Source organism: Ischnura elegans, chromosome 12 (assembly GCF_921293095.1).
Source record: "Ischnura elegans chromosome 12, ioIscEleg1.1, whole genome shotgun sequence".
In the NCBI taxonomy this organism is placed as follows: Eukaryota; Metazoa; Arthropoda; class Insecta; order Odonata; family Coenagrionidae; genus Ischnura; species Ischnura elegans.
In genome coordinates this window covers 61,566,753-61,586,622 of record NC_060257.1, presented here as the reverse complement: position 1 = coordinate 61,586,622, position 19,870 = coordinate 61,566,753, and the positions used below count along the sequence as shown (strand labels likewise).

At 39.3% G+C, this 19,870-nt stretch overlaps 1 protein-coding gene across 1 annotated transcript in view; it reads left to right on the top strand.

The window, feature by feature from the left end:
• LOC124168700 (laminin subunit alpha-1) overlaps positions 1-19,870 on the top strand; it is a 229,995-nt gene that overhangs the window by 172,727 nt on the left and 37,398 nt on the right. Inside the window, exons 14-25 of the mRNA XM_046546967.1 lie at positions 98-299; positions 1,570-1,715; positions 7,070-7,456; positions 7,665-7,805; positions 8,193-8,306; positions 10,304-10,504; positions 12,589-12,764; positions 13,674-13,808; positions 14,792-14,896; positions 15,958-16,213; positions 16,882-17,087; positions 18,852-19,117. Coding sequence (XP_046402923.1) covers positions 98-299; positions 1,570-1,715; positions 7,070-7,456; positions 7,665-7,805; positions 8,193-8,306; positions 10,304-10,504; positions 12,589-12,764; positions 13,674-13,808; positions 14,792-14,896; positions 15,958-16,213; positions 16,882-17,087; positions 18,852-19,117 — 2,335 coding nt within the window. The remainder of the gene's footprint in view (positions 1-97; positions 300-1,569; positions 1,716-7,069; positions 7,457-7,664; positions 7,806-8,192; positions 8,307-10,303; positions 10,505-12,588; positions 12,765-13,673; positions 13,809-14,791; positions 14,897-15,957; positions 16,214-16,881; positions 17,088-18,851; positions 19,118-19,870) is intronic.

The window sequence follows — 19,870 nt, the reverse complement described above, 5'->3', positions numbered from 1 at the left end:
AGTACGCTCTTGTGGTGAGGCTGGTCTCCCAAAATATCGTGTTTGCATTCACTGGTCATTTGGGACTAAAATTTCCTTGCTATCTTTCCCTTTGCAGCCTGGCTACTGGGGATTGTCGACTGGAAGGGGCTGTCGCAAGTGCAATTGCGACGCCGTTGGCTCCAGCACTGGCGGTACAGGGCTTCGAGTTGAATGCGACCCAGAGACTGGCCGGTGCGCCTGCAAGCCAGGCGTGGGAGGACCCGCGTGCAATCGCTGCCTCCCCGGATACTACGGCTTCTCTGAACAAGGATGCAAGCGTAAGTCAAACTACGTAATTAATTTTTACCTGCACCAGCAGATTAGTTTTATTCAAGAAAAGTCATTCTTTGACAGCTAATTCACGAAAAAAAACTACATTTTTTAGCGATTTCTTTATTTCATCTATTTTTACACAACACCAGGAAAATTTGAAACGTTTATTTTGTATGTATTATAAATAAACATTTTTCTTTGGCATTTTAACTACTAACAAAGTCATAGTTTTATCTCTAATACCACCTTATCAGCTTTTGCAGAGCTTTACATAGTAAATAATTATAATTTTTTAGAATTTCACTTAATTTTGTCCAATTTTGGGATTGGAACAATGTTAAGACACCCATATGTACATAAAGAACTAATATTTCATGAAATATGATGCAATTGAAGCTAGGGCATACCCAGGATCAAAACTAGGGGGGGCAAGCCATGGTTGTTCAAGTTGTCGGTAAGATTTAAGCATGGAAAAGGTGAATGACATCAACATTTTAGGTGACTGTAACAGCTCTTTATTAGTTTTCAAAATTATTTGCTCGAAAAAATATTGTTTTCCTTTAAGACATTTGCAATTTTTGCTTCTAGTGGGGGACAGCTGCCCCCTTCTGCTCCTCACTGGGTACGCCCATGATTGGAAGGAATGCAATGATTTAATACAAGTAGCGATCGCTGTGTTCTTAATATACTTACAGGAAGAGGGTTCGTTCTTGAACAATATGAAATGATTATCACCTTTTATTTCACTCCTCTACGTTGATTGCAGACCACAAAATATCATTTCATTGAAATATAATCGGGTGTTTTCCCGGCGTAGGTGTTGGATGAAAAGTTCTCGGGCTTTCCACCGGGTAATAATATCCTTCTCCGCCGACGTTTCGATGTCCATCAGGGGCATCATCCTCAGGGCAGCTGAGTGTCGAGACATAAATTCGAACTTCATTTATAGGGACGGCCACGTGGTGGCTTCACACGGCACCTGACCACCTGGCCGTCCCTATAAATGAAGTTCGAATTTATGTCTCGACACTCAGCTGCCCTGAGGATGATGCCCCTGATGGACATCGAAACGTCGGCGGAGAAGGATTCTATTACTCGGTGGACAGCCCGAGAACTTTTCATCTATCATTTCATTGCCTACCATTCCATTTAAAAAGGACAACATAAAAATTAAATAGAGGATAGAAGTGTGATATTCAGAAAAAAGGAAATATAAGGGGTTACTGATATCTATAGAGGTAAGATGTATCTGATGGTAAAAATACTTTTTTTCAGAATGTGAGCCCTGCAATCAAGATGGTCACATGTGTGACCCTGTCAGTGGACGCTGTGTCTGCCCACCACTCTCTGAGGGAGACAGATGTCAAATTTGTATGCCTGGGTCATGGAGGGACCCCAACTCCTCCGAGCCAGGCTGTAAGGTGGGTAACAAAGAGCAACTTAGTGAAATCCTTGGTTTGATCCTCCAAAATATAGTCAGAGATAGATGTACAAAATTTCCTAATTTTAAATGTTCCATGCACAGGCTACCTTTTATGCTAATTTATGTTGTGATTGTTTTTGTTTGAATATGGCTGGTAATCTCCCAACTATCGTATTACTGTATTCATTTGTTTTTGTTCTTCACCGGAAGTTGGTTCTTTTAATAAACCGCAGTTTCGCCATGTTATTCAACACGTGTGGTCGTGTTCATTTACCACTCCTCCTGAATCTAAAACCATCGTCCCCCCAGTAACTATTTACAACAGGTTATGGGCCCATCGCACTTTCCACTGCGCTGCTGAATTCAGATTTCTTTATTTTTGTGGTAAACCGTGTGGTAGCAAAGATGCAAGAATCTCAGGTCACTTCGCAGGCGTATGGTTTCGAAAAACTCGTTGGGCGGGAAAACTATTATGACTGGTCGTTCGCGATGACGAACTATTTACGTCGTAATGGATTGTGGAGTTGTGTCCAGGGAAGTGATAATGGCGAAGGTAAAGAACGTAGGGACGAGAAAGCTTTAGCAGACATTTGCCTTATGGTGCAGCCTGTGGTATATCCCCATGTAAGGCCAGCTAAAACGGCAAAGGATGCCTGGAATGCTTTATCCAAGGCATATGAGGATAAAGGCAAGTGGCGGTATGTATCCCTGCTTCGTTCTATGTGCCAAATGAGGCTAGAAAAGTTCGAAACCATGGACACTTATATCAGCGAGGTGATAATGTTGGCACACAAGCTCGAGGGTATCGGTGAGCCGATGGCGGAAAACTTTGTTGCAGCAATGTTGCTTCAGGGGCTGCCAAATTCGTATGACAATCTTGTCATGGCCATCACGAGTGGGGAGAATGTCTTAAATTTGGATCGTGTGAAGACGATTTTGTTAGACGAAAGCTACCGGAAGAGCGTGAGTGCCGGTCAAAATGCGAGTGCTCCCGAAACCACTGCCCTGTATTCCAAGGGCAAGAAGTACAACTCTTCGACCATGGCTGGGAGTTCATCAGTTGTGAAGGCGTGGAAGTGCTGGAACTGTGGTGAAAAGGGGCATCTTAAAACACAATGCCCGCAGTCGCAGAAGAAGAGGGATCCGAACGAGAACAGAGCCGAGGTTAAGGGAGAGAAGAAAGGAGAAAAAAGGAAACCGCTGAGAAGTCTTCTGTGTGCCCTGTCGGCTGCATCGTGTGACTCAGATTGGTTTGTAGATTCCGGAGCATCCGTGCATATGTCACCCCATGAAGACCGTATGCATGATTATTGTCGTGACGTTGACGGTCATATTGAGATTACTGTCGGAAATAACGGTAAGCTTAAAAGCAGAGGTGTTGGATCTGTGAACCTAAATGTAAGTGATCACATTTGTGAACTTAAACATGTTGTGCATGTTCCTGGATTGAAAGAAAATTTGATTTCTGTAAGTCAAGTTGCCGACAAAGGGATCACTGTTGTTTATGATAAAAAGGGTTGTAAAATGTATGATGATGACTTTGTCTGTAATGGTACAGAACTAGCTACTGCAAGTAGAACGAGTAATGGGTTATACCGTTTGGATGTTAAATCAAAGCAGGCATTTGTGTGCAATATTAATGATTATGAATTGTGGCATCAAAGAATGGGTCATTTGGGTATGCAAAATATGATATTGTTGCGGGACAAATTAAGTGATTGCATTGATTTCAAGTATGAACCTGCTGATGATTGTAATGCTTGTGTTCTTGGAAAACAGCACAGAAATCCTTTTCCCAAGGAAGGAGGTACTAGGGCAGATGAGGTACTAGGTCTTGTTCACTCTGATCTGTGTGATTTTGGTTCTAATGTAAAGTCATGGAGTGGGTCAAGGTACATTCTTACTTTGATAGATGATTTCTCTCGCAGAACGACTGTTTATTTCTTAAAGAGCAAGTCTGAAACCAAGCAGAGAGTGATTGATTTTGTAAATATGGCTGAAAATGTAACTGGTAAAAGGTTGAAAATTTTCAGGTCTGATAATGGAACTGAGTTCTTGAGTGATGAGTTACAGAATTTCTTTAAAAGCAGAGGAATCACACATCAGAGAACTGTAAGGTATACTCCACAGCAAAATGGTGTAGCAGAGAGACTGAATCGCACCATTCTGGAGAAAGTGCGATGCATGCTCTTTCACGCAGGAAGTCCTAAGGAGATGTGGGCAGAAGCAGCTAACACTGCTGTGTACTTATTAAACAGAAGCCCCCACAGGAGTGTCCCTGACAATGTCCCTGAGGTCCTGTGGTCAGGTAAGAAAGTCAGCTATGATCAGCTCAGGGTGTTTGGTTCTGATGCATATGCTCTAATCCCTGAGGAAATAAGGGGGGATAAACTAAATCCTAGGAGCAAGAAAATGGTCTTTGTGGGTTACTCTTCAGCTTCCAAGGGGTATCGTTTGCTTAATCCTGAAAACCCGAGAGAAATTCTTGTTGCTCGTGATGTTAAATTCATTGAAAATAGTTTCACTGCAATCAAGGCTATTGGTAAAGGGAAGAAGGGTTCTTTCAGTATGCCTGTGCCTGTAAACTTAGATGATGATTTGCCATTTACTTCAGTGTGTAATGTCAGTGATGATGTTCATTGTCAGAGTGAAACAAATGCCAATGTCAATCACATTCATGGAGCAGAGAATGATATTGAAAATCTGTCTTTTGCGGAAGCAAATGAGGTGCAAATAAATCCTGGAAATAATGTCGATGAAGGTGAAAGGAGGTATCCTATGAGGGAAAGGCAAAGGAAGGAATTTCCTGGTTTTGAGTTATATTTAGCATGTGATGAAAAGGTAGAACCTACATCAGTTACCGAGGCTTTAAATGGTACTGATAAAATTCATTGGAAAGAAGCTATGGAAAGAGAGATCAGTTCTTTTCAGGAAAACGATGTGTGGGATCTTGTAGACAGACCTAAGGGTGGAAATATAGTGCAATGCAAATGGGTTTTTAAATTGAAGCGGAATGGGGAGGGAGAAGTGGACAAGTTTAAGGCTCGCCTGGTAGCTAAGGGTTTCTCTCAGCGTTATGGTATTGATTATCTTGACACTTTTGCTCCTGTGGTGAGACATGATAACTTAAGATTGTGTTTTTCAATTGCTGTTGCTCATGGTTTGCATATACATCACTTGGATGTTTCCACAGCCTTTTTGAATGGTTCACTAAGTGAAGACATTTTCATGTACCAACCGGAAGGTTTTGTTTCAGATGCAAGTAAAGTGTATAAGTTAAAGAAGGCCATTTATGGCCTGAAACAGGCTTCTCGTTCCTGGTATGAGAGAATGGATGAAGTCGTATTAAGTGTTGGTTTTAAGAAATCTCAACATGAGCCTTGTGTTTATTTTTGGAGAGATGGTGCATCCATGGTTATAATATGTGTCTATGTTGATGACTTTTTTGTATTCTTTAATGATGAAGTTCAAGCTGAGAAACTGAAACAAAAGCTCCACTCTTGTTTTAAGGTAAAAGACTTAGGATCAGTCGTGGATTGCCTGGGAATGAGGGTAGAAATGGGTAATGGTAAAGTAAAGTTGAACCAAAAACAGGTAATTTTGAACTTGCTGAGTAAGGTGGGGATGGCAGAATGTAAGTCTGTGTCAACCCCTATGGTTCCTGGCACTCGACTGACCAAGGGTGAATCGATAACGTGTGATAGTGTACCTTACCAACAAGTGATTGGAAGTTTACTGTATTTATCAGTGTGTACCAGGCCTGATATATCCTATGCTACCAATTACCTCAGCCAGTTCAACAACTGCTATGGAAATGAACACTGGCAGTGTGTGAAAAGAGTGTTAAGGTATTTAAAAGGAACAATTGATGCAGGAATAGAATTCCAAAGGACTGAGAATAATCCGGATGTTTGTGGTTTTGTTGATGCGTCATTTGCTAATGACGTCAACAGAAAATCAGTGACTGGGTATGTTTTTGTGTCTGCTGGTGGACCAATCTGCTGGGAGAGTAAAAAACAAAGTGTAACTGCCTTGTCTTCAACCGAGGCAGAGTATATTGCCATTGACTCTGCAGGTAGGAAGGCCACTTACTTGAAGGGGTTACTCTCTGAGTTATGTGGTAGGAAGGGGCCAATTCTTTTATGGAATGATAACCAGAGTGCACTAAAATTAGCCTCTGACAATGGATTGCATGCTCGCACTCAGCATATAGAAGTGAAGTTTCATCACATCAGGGAACTTGTTAAGCATAAGAAGGTTGTCCTCAATTACATGGAATCTGAAAAAATGATTGCCGATGTGTTTACTAAGGCACTTAATGTGACTGCACACCGCAAGTGCATTATTCCTCTGGGTATGGTTAATTGTAAAAATGCAATGTAAAGTTGGTAGATTAAGGGAGAGTGTTGTGATTGTTTTTGTTTGAATATGGCTGGTAATCTCCCAACTATCGTATTACTGTATTCATTTGTTTTTGTTCTTCACCGGAAGTTGGTTCTTTTAATAAACCGCAGTTTCGCCATGTTATTCAACACGTGTGGTCGTGTTCATTTACCACTCCTCCTGAATCTAAAACCATCGTCCCCCCAGTAACTATTTACAACAATTTATAACTTTATTCCATGCAAAATAATTATTTACTGACTTTTTTATCATGGACATAATGACTCTTGATAGTAGTGTGGACTATTCATTAGAAATTTCTTTTCTGACCTGTGGTCATCATTTTTATTTGATGTGCTTTGTAAATTTTTCATGTTTTCTTGCTATATGCTTTGGAGAAAGGTATCTCATGCTTTTGCTAAGTGAGAATGTTTGTAGCTGTCAATAATTAAATCTCATCATTATATAATGACAATTTTTCCTTTAGCTTCCATTTATATTAATGGGAAACCCTCTGTTTCATAAATTTTTTGAGTCTAAAGTTATTTTATGGCTTATTCATATGAAAATAATCTAGAAATGCATATGTGCCTGAGTTAAAAGGGATCTCTATCCTAGAGTAAGAGAGAAAAGGGAGCATATAAATGATAGAAATTGTGCTGTGAGAACAAATATCTGTCTCAAAATGCATATGTTTAATTAGTACGCTGACTGTATAGAAAACTGGTTTGAATAAAGGCATTCTCTACCATAATTTGCAACTATATTCCTTGTTTTCTACCCCACAGTTCATGCATTATTGGTAGAAATAGTTAATGGAAGTATTGCTTTGTTATTATTCAATCAATTTTTGCAATGCTCAGAGAGGTTTTCTAGTAAATTTTTAATTGCATTTTTTTCTATGTGCATAGCTTTAATCTGGAGGTTTCATTTTGAATAATCTTATCCATTCACTTTTTATGTCCGCAGCTCTGTGATTGTGACCCATCTGGCATGCTGAGAGTCCAATGTCACCCTACAACAGGACGTTGCGTTTGCAGGAGAGGATTTGGTGGTCCCAAATGTGCAGAGTGTGCCTTCGGATTCTATGGCTTCCCAGACTGCAGGCCGTGCAATTGTGATATTGGAGGCACAGACCCTCGTACCTGCAACTTCACGGCGAACCTCCCAAGGCCGAAGGGACGGGGCGGAGATGGTGGTCGGCATTACTACAGGGAAGGAGAGAAGGATGCGACAGGCATTGAGAGAGGAGACATGCCCCTCGATGATTACGACGAAGAGGGCTATGACATTGGGGACTATAACAAGGGCAGCGAATGTTCGTGCGATCAGGATACTGGGCGTTGTGGATGCAAGGTCAGTGTAGAATCAGATTTTTAAAATCATATTGCTGTGAGAACAAATATCCGTACATGCATGCATGCACAAATATTACAAAATGCATGTGATTAATAATGTGCTGATTGTGTTGAAAACTGGTTTGAATAAGGGCAACTCTACCTTGATTTGCCATCATGTTCCATGTTTTAAAACACTTTAATAATTGTTAATGTTTAATTTACAGCCATACACACTCGGCAGAACTTGTGACCAGTGTAAACCAGGGACATTTGGCGTATCACGAGATAATCCGAATGGATGCCTTGAATGCTTTTGCTTTGGTCGAAGTACATCTTGCACAGAAGCTTCTGTAACATGGAGTCAGGTATGTTGCTATGAGAATTGTACCTGTCATTATTTGAGACTATCATAATACTGTCACAGTGGCGCCAACTCCATGGCCCGAGCCCCCTCAAAAATTCGTTATGGGTGTGATGAAAAAATGTGCCAGGCTTGTCAACTTTCCTCGGAGTGTCCAGATATCGGGATTCAAGTTATCAGGGTTCTAATGTTGATCATATGACTCTTCTAAAATGCTTAAGAACTTAAAACTCATTACCTATAAAATTTCCCGGTGCAAGATCCCCGGTTTGGGCCCCCCCAATATTTTTTGTAAGTTGGCACCCCTGTACTGTCACTGATTTTAGGTTAAATGTGGGCATGTTTCTTGCTAATTTTTTAATATCTCTTGTTTTTTAATTCATACTTTCAGATTTTAATGCCGTATTCAAGGACAGTGCACATAGAGTATGACTCACCAGATCCACAGTTCAGGCCAGGAGGTCAGGTGTCGCCGGTAAACACTCAGGAAATCTGTTACATCAATGTAAGTCATAATATTTCTCCTAGAGTGATGACTCTAATCATTCATCTGATCAGGATTGTGTCTGTTTAAAAATTGATCACCAGTTAACCCATCAGCGCCCAAAGTTATTTTCAAATCCCACATAGTTCATTTTTATAAAATATGATACATATGAGCTCAACACAGTGAACACAATTCAAACTGACTGAATAATAGAGGAAACCTTCCACTAAGTATGTGCACCAAAATGAACATTAAAATTCAGATATTTAATGCATTACAAAAGTATTGGTTCGGCACTGCACTGGGTGCCACATGGCACCTGTGGGCATTGACGGGATAAAGCATTTAGAGTTCAAAAATCTCCATACCCTGCCAGTAGAAGATGTCAGCTTTTCATCTCTCTCTAAATCTCAGGATACCTACGGTATTGTAGACACCAAAGTTGAAGGAAGGTTCCTGTAAGGATTCTACTTTAGTACATTAAGACTAGAGCAAAATCAATGTCTGGTTAAACACAGATCACTTAGGATAACTTAGATTGGTCAGTATTATAGATTGGTAACTGACATTAATGTAAGGTTGGTATCTCTGACCGGAAGGTGGTCAGAGCAGTGTGTTGTAACCTGTGTAATGGCATGGTGAGTTCAGTTGTGAATAAATGGAGTTTAAAACAGTAGTAAAGCTTTGAATAAAAAATTGCATACTTTCAAAGTTTAAAGTAAACAAGAAAATAAAACAGTTAGGTCTTGTGATGTAAACAAGATACTGGCAAGGATCCATTTAAAATACTGCAGCAAAATTTAGGGAATCCGCAACAGCATGCTTTACAAAATGGCCCTGTTATCATCTCTTTGCATGTCAACAGAGCAAATCAGAACAAATCAGAACATTTTTTTGTAAATTGATACCATAAGCAAGCATAAATTACCAGATCAATATAATTGAACATGATATTTTAAATTATATTCTGTAGGATATCAGATACTATCATGAGGTAAAAAAAGTGAACAAACTTACTTATTTTAAGAATCCTCATTCATCCGTGTATTTTTTTACGAGTATGGAGGATGTTTCCTACCTTTGAGGGAAATGTAAGGAAGGATACATATTGGGGGCTAGTTGACAAGAGAGGTAGAAACAGGTCACATACTCCTTTGACAATATTAATACAGCAAACTCCTGACGCCCGTGCTCCCAGTGAGAGGGGAGTGGAAGGGGAAGGAAAAAAGGATGGAGGCGCCACCGCTAGGAGGAAGAAGGAAGGAGCCCGTCCACGCCTCAAGGGTAGGGATAGGAATGGAAGGGTGGGATAGGGAATACCCTCGCCGCTATGAAAGCGACCAGGGCCCATTATTAGCGAAACCATACTTTATTGTGCCAATGATTTTGGAAGATTTTAATATAAATAAGTAAAACCCAAAGATCAAATTGTTGGATAACACCATGTAGCACACCGTCTGTCGGATGGGACGTTAAGCCGTGGTCCCATCGGCACCTTCCGAATAAGAAGGCTAATGGCGATGCCGCGTTTCTCTCCACCCTTTCCTCCTTATACTTCTTTCATGGCGCTAACGACCAAAGCTGTCGGTCACCTCCTCCAAATACCTGTACCAGTACGAATATTGAATCAGTATTTTGGAGCGTAGGTGAAGAAAAAATTTGAAATGAACCTTCGCGCCTGTTGACGCCTCCAGGGTAGGGATAGGAATGGAAGGGTGGGCTAGGGAATACCCTCCCTGCCATGGAAACGACCAGGGCCCTCTATTAGCGAAACTATAATTTATTGTACCAACAATTTCAGAAGTTTTTTCTATAAAAGAGAAAAATCCAAAGATCGAATCGTTGGATTTTTGAAGCGGCAGTGAATGTGTTAAAATTCTGTCTGATTTATGTATATTATTTATTTATTTATTAGTATTATTAATATTTCCTGGCCCAGTATACAATCTCTTAATTGTTAACAGTGTGCTATGCCATAAAGAGATGAATTCTTTATAGAATTATTTTTCTCTTAGTTTGCTGTTCCCGGTGAGGAGCATGATTCTTCGAGGACACAGGAAGGTAGAGGTGGAAGGAAACAGCCAGGGCTCCGACTAGATTTGGCCAATAACCTCCAAATGATACCTGGTGATGCCGGAGACCTCCGAATGGGTGTTAGCTATCTGTTTGACACTCCCATCTATTGGCAGCTCCCAAAGCCTTTCTTGGGTGACAAGGTGTGTATTATGTTACCATTTTTGGTGTTTGCACTAATTGAGTGAAGGGAAAATTTTTATACATGTAAATTTTTTAATTTGTTTCCTTTTTTTACCTTTAATTTTGTGGTAGTTTGAAGAATTCAAATTTCTTCAAGCATTATCTCTTAGCATTGCCATGAAACTCCCCGATCCAACCATCGGATTGGTTATAGGAAACACTTTACAATAATTACCTGCATCATTGGGAATTCTACATTATTAGAGTGGCTTGTTATGCTGTTGGAATTGTGTAGGGTATCTGCTCATTTTTTACATGACTAATATGTTTATCCAAAAACAAAATGTGTGTGTTACCTTAAGAGTGGATTGAAAAATTTTTTTTAAATTGAGGCTGCTATGATATAAGATGTTATGTATCTAGCCTTGTGCAAGGGCCTTCTGAGGTTCATTGTTGTTTATACTCATTTGCATGATTCCTACCCTCGGTGATAAAGTTCTCCCTGAGCAAATGAATGAACCGCAACTGTAATGACATCACTAACTCATGGAAAATGGGCAGCAACTTTAGTGTAATACAGTTGAGGACCTCAATTCCAGAAAGCTTGGGACCAAAGGGTTTCTAGATTTCTGGTCTTCATCATGAAGAAAAAGTGGTGCACTTTTTTCTGATAATTTTAATGCAATAAAACCATAACTCAGAAATAACACATGAATGGGATTTTAAAATTAATACTGGATGATAACGAGCAATAAATACATCTTTTTCTTCATGCTCAATAGCTTTTGTTAATAGTATTCGCTGGCAGACATTGTGATATCTATCGATACCTTCCTTAGTCGGACACTAAGTCTGTGCAAATGCTATTATATTTACTTAATTAATTAATTATTTATAAATGCGTTCAGGCTCTCGCACTCAATGTTTGAGATCCCTACGAGTCCCTGCCTAGGTTTTTAGCATATGTTCATAGAGTGTGCTAACTTCCTACTCGTCCCAGAACATGGCTCGGAGAGTGGTGCCACATGGTGGCAAGTCGAAACACTACGCAGAGGAATTTTCAAACGTTCTGGATTTCTGATTTTCCTGGTTTCTGGATTCCAGATTTGAGGTCCTCAACTGTACATATTTCAAAGCCTGCAGTGTGAACGGTAGTGAAACATTCATGAATTGCCATGAGAAAAAATTCCCCTGGACCGGGAATCGAATCGCGGACTTTTAGCTTTCCAGGCCCCTGAGCATTTCACTACACTACATAGGTTCTTTGAATCCCATGGAAAGCCAAAGATCTGTGGTTCGATTCCCAATGCAGGGGAATCTTTTCTCGTGGCAATTCATGTATAAGCAACTTTTGTGTTTACTTATTTTAAACTCATGATAGAGTGAGTCAGGGGCGCAGCCAGGAATTAAGGCTGGGGGGGGGTTTAGGTGCAACTAATACCGGAGTGTGTGGAGGTATGGAATACCCACCAGGATAAGCGGTAGGTGGAGATTAATAAATTGCGAAATTTTATGATAAACTGTTCGAAATGGTGAGTTTTACGGCTTTCTGATGGATATATAATTAATCCTTACACGGTTCTATTAGTAATATCAATCCAATTAAGTAAAATGGATTAAACTTAAATATTTCTCTGAGCTCTGGGGGGGGTTTTAACCCCCAAAACCCCCCCTTGCTGCGCCACTGGAGTGAGTGAATGAGAAAGATTTTTTTTCATCATAACATATCTTCCCACTTAAACTTTTCTCGGGTAAGATATTCAAAGAGCGCCGACGTTTCGGATTCCTACTCATCACCCATTTTCAAGGCTACTGAATTCACTCACTCTACTCTGAATTTACTCGTCACTCATTCTAAGGCTAGCCTTGAGAATAGGTAACGAGTCGGAACCTGAAACGTTGGTGCTCTTTGAATCTCTTACCCAAGCAGAAACCCGATAAAAGTTTAAATATTCTGTTTGCCAGGAAAGTGCAGAATCATACATATCTCCCCACTTCCACGTACAGAATTCTGTTCATGAACTTCAATATTGGGTGTGACTGGACCCCATTTATCTAGCATCTTTATGTTTACATGAACTAACTCATCGCTATAATTTTACAGGTCCTCTCATACGGCGGATATTTACGGTTTGGCGTCGAGGCTCAAGGAGGAAACACGTTGCTTCCAAACACAGTTACTGAGTCCTATCCTCTAGTACAAATTCAGGGAAATCTCCGTCTTGTGCTGGAACACTATCCTGTTTCTCGTCCTTCACCGTCCGGCCATTACCAAGTCAGGTAAGGTTCTTTCGGGTGGGGATGCAGTCAGTCAATTTACTTTAGTGATCTATGTATGTATATGCATTCATTCAGGGGCGGATCCAGGAATTTTTTCTGGGAGGGCACAAGGGTCTGATAGGTCTTCTCATATTTCAGATTAAAAACAAAATACAACAGAATAAAACTATTACTGTGTAAAATATTCTCTCTATTTCAATATGAAAGTTATTAATATTAAATTAAATGATAGAGGCTCCGTAATACCATAGAGTAAGTATATATAAGAAAGAATATACTTACTCTATGATAATAAACAAAATTAAACGAACGTAATGAAAACCGTATTATAAATATTGCCTATTTTTTTAAGCGTCTGAGGGGGGCATGTCCTCCCCCTAAATCCTCCTATGCATTCATTGATTATTTTGATGTGTTTGTTTTTTATGATTTTTTTTTGTTATTCTGAGATGACAACATGTATTTTGCATTGTTTTAGTTATCTCCTACAGTCCACTGGATTTAATTCTTTGAATCATTAAAATTTTGCTCGTTATTAAATTTTCTTTGATTGATACTCATTAGAGTGATATTTCTACCATTTGTAAATCAGTGGTGCAGACATTTGGTCGGGGTATCTGAAACTAGGTGATATTTCAAAATTAATCAGTATCAGCTATGTTTTTTTTGATTGATAATTAGCTATTAAATAAGGTGGTGTGTGGGGACAATAACTATCATCTTGTTGGGCCTGTATTTGGATTTTTATTTGTGTTATATATTAGATAGTTCCCCTGTGTGTACCAACTGCTGCAGCAGTTGGTACACACAGGGGAACTCCCATGGTACTCAGGCTCCCTTATTTTTTGGATGTTTTGTTTGCAAAATGTGTGATTTTCATCATAAACTTTTTGTTTCTTTTATTTATAGATTACATGAATCAGAATGGAAGTTGAAAAATCATCCTCAAGTGAAAGTGACAAGGGAGCTTATGATGTTGGCCCTGCAGAATATTCAGCATATACTCATAAGAGCCACTGATTCTGTTGACTTTGACAAAATTACGTAAGTACTTTCATTGTATTTAGGGCTATTCTTGTACAAAACTTTAATTATGAAAATCTTACTGTCAAAAAATTAATTATACATTATCTTTTTTGTTGCCACTAAAAATATGTATGTGTGCAATTATGATGTTTTCATTAGCTAGTCCAGATCATTATTCCATTGGAGATTGTGTATGGAATGAAAGGTTTTCTCTCCAAGTCTTTCCCCACTTTTCATGTCCCATAGGAACACTTCTTGTGTATTTCCTTTTATATGTCTCATCTGCTTTAAAAAGAGTACATTTATTCAATTTTTTCATCATTTCCTCTTTGCAATCTAGTTGCTTAGTACTTAAAATATTTTCCTGGTTCTTAACGTTATTGATATGGTCACCACCTTACTTACAAGTTTTTATCTTCTGTTAACATCATGTAATGATGTTTTGAAATGTTTTGTACCAGATGATGGCTCAGGGAGCCGAAGCGCGTTGTATGCATTAAAAATTCTTGTGGTAAAGTGCTACGATATTTTATTTATTTAAATCATGAAAGGAGTGCGTACATTCTTCCTATTCAAAATCAAGTGTATTCGTACAAGCATTGTCCATCAGATTTTGCTACACCAATGAGCTGCCTTGATTGACTACCAACAGTTCCCATTTTACTTCTAAGCCAGCTCCAATTGCTCTATCCTCTTGTTTTTGTTTTTTCTTATCTTAAACTTTAATACACCTTATTACTATAAAATAATATGTCAAATTTCCTTGAAATCCATAGCTCTAAAAAGAAGAGGCTCTCAAATGGATGTGTTTTTCAATACTTGTTGGGTATTTTAATTATGTTTGGTGTTTGCAGTTGATGTATACACAGTGATATAGGTAGTAAGAGTTTATCCTATTTAAACTGATTTGTAGTGCTGATAACGGCTTAGTTAATTTGTTTGTTTCAATTTGGGTTCTTTTTCTGGAGGTTTCTTGTCTAAATTTTTATTTTTGTTTCTAGGTTGAGAGATGTCTCCCTTGATGCTGTTGAGGAGTCACCAGTACTATCAAAAGCAGATCAACAGTGGCTGACGACCCAGCGGAATAATGATCAACGATATATGAGGTATGTTGACCCATTGTTACAACTCTTTTCCTTGCTTTCTCAGTACAACCTATGTGCCTGTAACAACTACGGGCTTCATTATTTACTAGGATGCTGATAAAATGTTAAGTTTTATCTGAAGTTCAATCCAGCATCTATTATCTCAGTCATCAATTTCCAAGATCTCGTTTCCTCAACGAGTAGTGAAAAAAAACATGAAAAAATATTAAATTTAAATGTGGATCATGGTGGATGGCTATCATTAAATTTCAATTTATATTGGTATTTAAAAAGAGAATGAGTTACCATGTCAGGATGGCTTTGCAGATAACTTTTCCAGCCCTTTTATGGAGTTATTATTTTTTAAATCAGTCTAAGTGAATCTCAAATTCAATATTTTTGACTATACAGTCTGTATGTCTATACTCTATTGTCATTTGATGCTAGCTGGACAATATTGATACTTCCACTGCACAAACGCTCAAAAATCACCCACCGTATCAAATCCACTCGCCTAGTAGCCCTAGTTGTACAAGATGAGTGGATTTGATTCGGTGGGCGATTGTTGAGCGTTTTTACGGTGGAGGTATTGATATTTTATCTTTAATTATCCTTGCTGAGTGTGAGCAGACTTCCAGCGAGTGGACTCTGATACAATTGACTTTCACCAACACTTGTTAGTTGACGTCATCAGACCCAAATATTAGTGTGCAAGGATTTTTGTCCACGCTTATCTTGTATTCAACGGTGTTTGCCGCGATGCTGTGGAACATATTGCAATGGTAAATAAAATGAAAAGCTTTTTGTATGTCCTCAGTATTTATTATCATATGACGTGTTTCAGCGAATCCTCTTCCAGCACCTGATCCGGCGAATGATGGCGAAGGCGATTCGCTGAAATGCACCGTACAATAATAAATACTATGGACATACACAAAGTTTTTCATTTTCATTTATCATCTCATTTATCAGGTTTATCTTGATTGAATCATTTGGTTTTCATTTTTTTATTCAGTATTCAAGCCAGTAGATACTAATTTTCAAAAGCTTTCAGTTCATCATTCATTTGTTCTTATTAATAGGTGGAATTCAACCCGAACGCCGTACCTTACCCCAGCACATGGAGTAGAGCTCTGTGATTGTCCGTCTGAGTATGGTGCCTCATCATGCCAGGACCCCAGCATTGGCTTTTATCGATGGAGGAGCCCATGGCCAGATGAGGAAGACATCACAGCAGAGAGCATTGTCATTATCATTAGCAGACTTGCTGGAGAGGCTAGACCATGCCGTTGCAATGGAAGATCTGGTGTCTGTGATCGAGAAACAGGACATTGCTTGGTGAGATTTTTATTGTATAAGCAGTGATATTATTTTTTTTTATTCCATGACCATTTACCTTTTTGTAATCATCCAAGGGGATATCTGGTTGGTGTAGTGGCTAGAGTGTTGGCTTCCCACCTCGTGGGCTCGGGTTCAAATCCCAGCAGTGGTAGAGAATTTTCAGAGACTGCCCGATCCCTGCGAGAAAGCTATGTGGAGGACATATCTAGTGCAATACTCCATCCGTCAGATGGGACGTTAAGCCGTGGTCCACTTGGCACCTTTCGTTAGGAGCAGGCAAATGCTGACACCGGGTTTCTCTCCACCCTTCCTTACCTACCCTTCCCTCATGGCGCAAATGACCTCAGCTGTCGGTCGGCTCCTCCAATTACCATACCGTAATCATCCAATGCATTCTTCTTTGTACATGTGATGAATTATCTGTGCCTATACTATTTTGACATTAGGCTCAAAGCCTAACTCTTGTAGACTGTTCCTCCCAAGTGCATATAGTTCAATACCTTCCAAAATTTTTAGGATTTCCCCATTTAGAAAATTCAAACAGCCTTCCACTATGCTATATGTGGGAAGAAAACCGAAGAATACCAGTTTTTTAATACTTACTATGAAATTCTCCTTCTTTGAATATGTACACATTAACATTCAATTGTTCCCTCTTTACTCAGAACTGCACTGACAATACTGGTGGAGTATCATGTGAAACATGTGCCCCGGGTCACTATGGTGATCTTGCGAGGGGAATAAGGTGCCAGCCATGCCCCTGCCCCGGTCCAGGACCTGAGAGGAACTTTGCCGAGTCATGCACCGTAATCCCTGGAAGATCTGCAACCTGTAGGTGTCGCCATGGCTACACTGGACCTCGCTGTGACCGGTAAGCCCACCTAAGTACATATAAATCTAAATTATCCACTTAATTGGGAGTGATGCATGTTCACCTCATGCTTATTACTTGTAATAATCAATAGTTATGGCAATAGTTACTACAGCATACTCCCAATTATCCTAATGATGGGGAGAGACGGCACGAATAATTGGAAAACACAGATAAACCAAAATTTCACTTTAATGTCTTGTAATGTTCATAATTTATGTAAAACAAACAAAGTATTATTATTTATGCAGTTATTCTGTTATTTTAGAGTGCTTGCCGGATTCATTGAGAGCTTTCTTTGCCAGTCTTTCAAGTCAATCTTTTTAGCGGCGATAACATGGTTGCACTCGCATTATTACAGCTCCATATACGACCTGGTTTTGAAAACCACACATCCATGGTTGTGTGATCACGGATACAGAATAGTGGTTTGCACGAATTCTTCAAAACCACTGCACGACGTTGGAAACAACACTTTCAGGCACCACACCACATAGTTGCGTCTTGCACAAGTTGCCCAGGTTGCCACTGCTGCGGGGCGTGCATCCATGATCACGGAGCGTAGTCGTGCACTGCGAGGCTTTGAAAACATGAACACGTAGCTCCCGGGAATGCAGCTAGTGTGCAATTGCTTCTGTTTTACGAAGGGGATTCTAATCGAAGTAATAAATCCAGTGTATCCTAGCAGTATAATGCAGTAATTCGCGTGATTTTGCGTTCAGTTTTATTTTTTTATGAAGATCCCGGAATAATTGAGCAAGAGTGAAAATTATACCGGATATTTGAGAGTCTGCTGTAATTATTTTATTTATAAACTGTGATATTAAAATACTATTGAGATGGAAAAAGAAGGAGAAGTCTCTCTAATGTACACAGTGGTCACCATCAGTGTTCAGCAAGCCTAAAATTATTAAGATACGTGTCTCCACTCCACTCTCCCATCAGCTAACTTTTTCACATTCAAGTATTTCTTCTCTTTCACACTCTTCATCACTTGCTACATTTAATTAATCTGAGGCCTTTCTTTTCTGTTCTTGCTAACCAGTAGTCCCTTCGTGAATTTTTTTTCATGAGGCCATCATGCATCAAGATATGGTGATGAAGTTGATCCATCTTTCAATCTCTTCTACCCATTTGTGTTGCACGGATGGATTAACTATGATTGTCTGGAAAGTATTTGGAGTCATTTCAATGAGAAGCCATTATTATTTCAGATAATTTTTTATTTCTTCAAGACTTTTTAGAATTGTGTTGAGTCCACAGGATTAACCAGGATTAACTAAATTAGTCTCCATTTTTGTAGAAATTTAATCTCTCCATCTTCACCTTGCACAACCACAATACATGCGTCTGCCTGCCATGATACTCGCATCCCGAGGGATCTTCACACACCTTAGCTATCCCAGAAAGCCTCAAGAAAAAAACAATCGCAATAATGAGTTTAAAAGTTTTTTTAAAGCTTTTTAGAAGAGTCATATGATCAACATTAGATCACTAAAACTCGACTCTCGATAACTGGACACTCCGGGGAAAATCGACAAGCCTGACTTATTTTTTCCTCACCCCCATAACAAATTTTTGAGGGGGCTCGGGCCCCCTCAGGTCCTATGGAGTAGGCACCACTGAACCTTACAGTTTTGTCTGACATAACCAAGCCATTATGTTTATCATATCAGAGGGTGTCACGTCTAATGTTGAAATTCATTTGTTTCGCATTAATGCATACATAAATTTTATTGTTTTCTCTTGGTTTGCAATGTACAGATGCAGTTACGGTTTCTATGGATGGCCTGGTCGCACTGTGAGAAAGTCTGGAGAAGTACAGCCAGAGCAGTCTGGGTTGAGGTACGGCGATGAAATTGTCGGAACTTGTCAACCATGCAACTGCAGTCCGATTGGGAGCGTAAGCGATGAGTGTCACGAGAGGACGGGAGAATGCAACTGTCGACCTGGCGTCACCGGTAGAGACTGCACCCAATGCAAGGAGCCTGGAATGATCCTAACAGCAGGACCACCTCCTGGTTGCAAGAGTAAGTCAGGCAGCATTTTGGTACACATACCAAATTGTACATTCTCATGTACAGTGCTTCCTCATGTAAGATGTACACCTTTATTTTTGGGCCGTGAATCTAGAAAATAATTATTTTGAAAATATGAAAAACAAGATTTTGAAAACGGAAGAATATCGTTCCTCAGTAATAATGGTGATGTACTGCTAACTGTTCAATACATATTGTCAAATTACTTGCGAGTGCGATTGCTCACTTGCAAGTTGCAAACATCCTAAGTGTTATGCAACATTGTCACCATGTGTGTATTGATGTGACTTTGCATTGCAGAAAACAATTCGTGCATAAATGTATTTCTGTTAATCTTCACTACCTCTTGCAAAAAATCTGTTTAAATGGGTTTGTACCACTATTCCAAATTCAACTATTTTGAATAATAACTTCCATCTATCATATTTCTCATTAAAAATCATTCTCATCTTAAAGTTCCCTATATTAGTTCCATCGTTACTATTCAAAATAAAATATGGCTTCAATAAGTAAAAGTGTTTGGCTGAAAAAATTATTGAACTCATTCAGTAAGTGATTCAACCTGTTGGTTAGGAGGTATAGGTGAGGGTAAAACTCACCCCAAACCAAACGTTGATTGATGCTTTTTAAGCGTACTTCATCTAGTGTGAAATAGACTAGAGTTCAAAGGGTTAAGTGATTACTAATTTCATTTTATTGCTTAATTTCCATTTATTTTGTTTTCTCCGTAAGTATTCCAAGAGA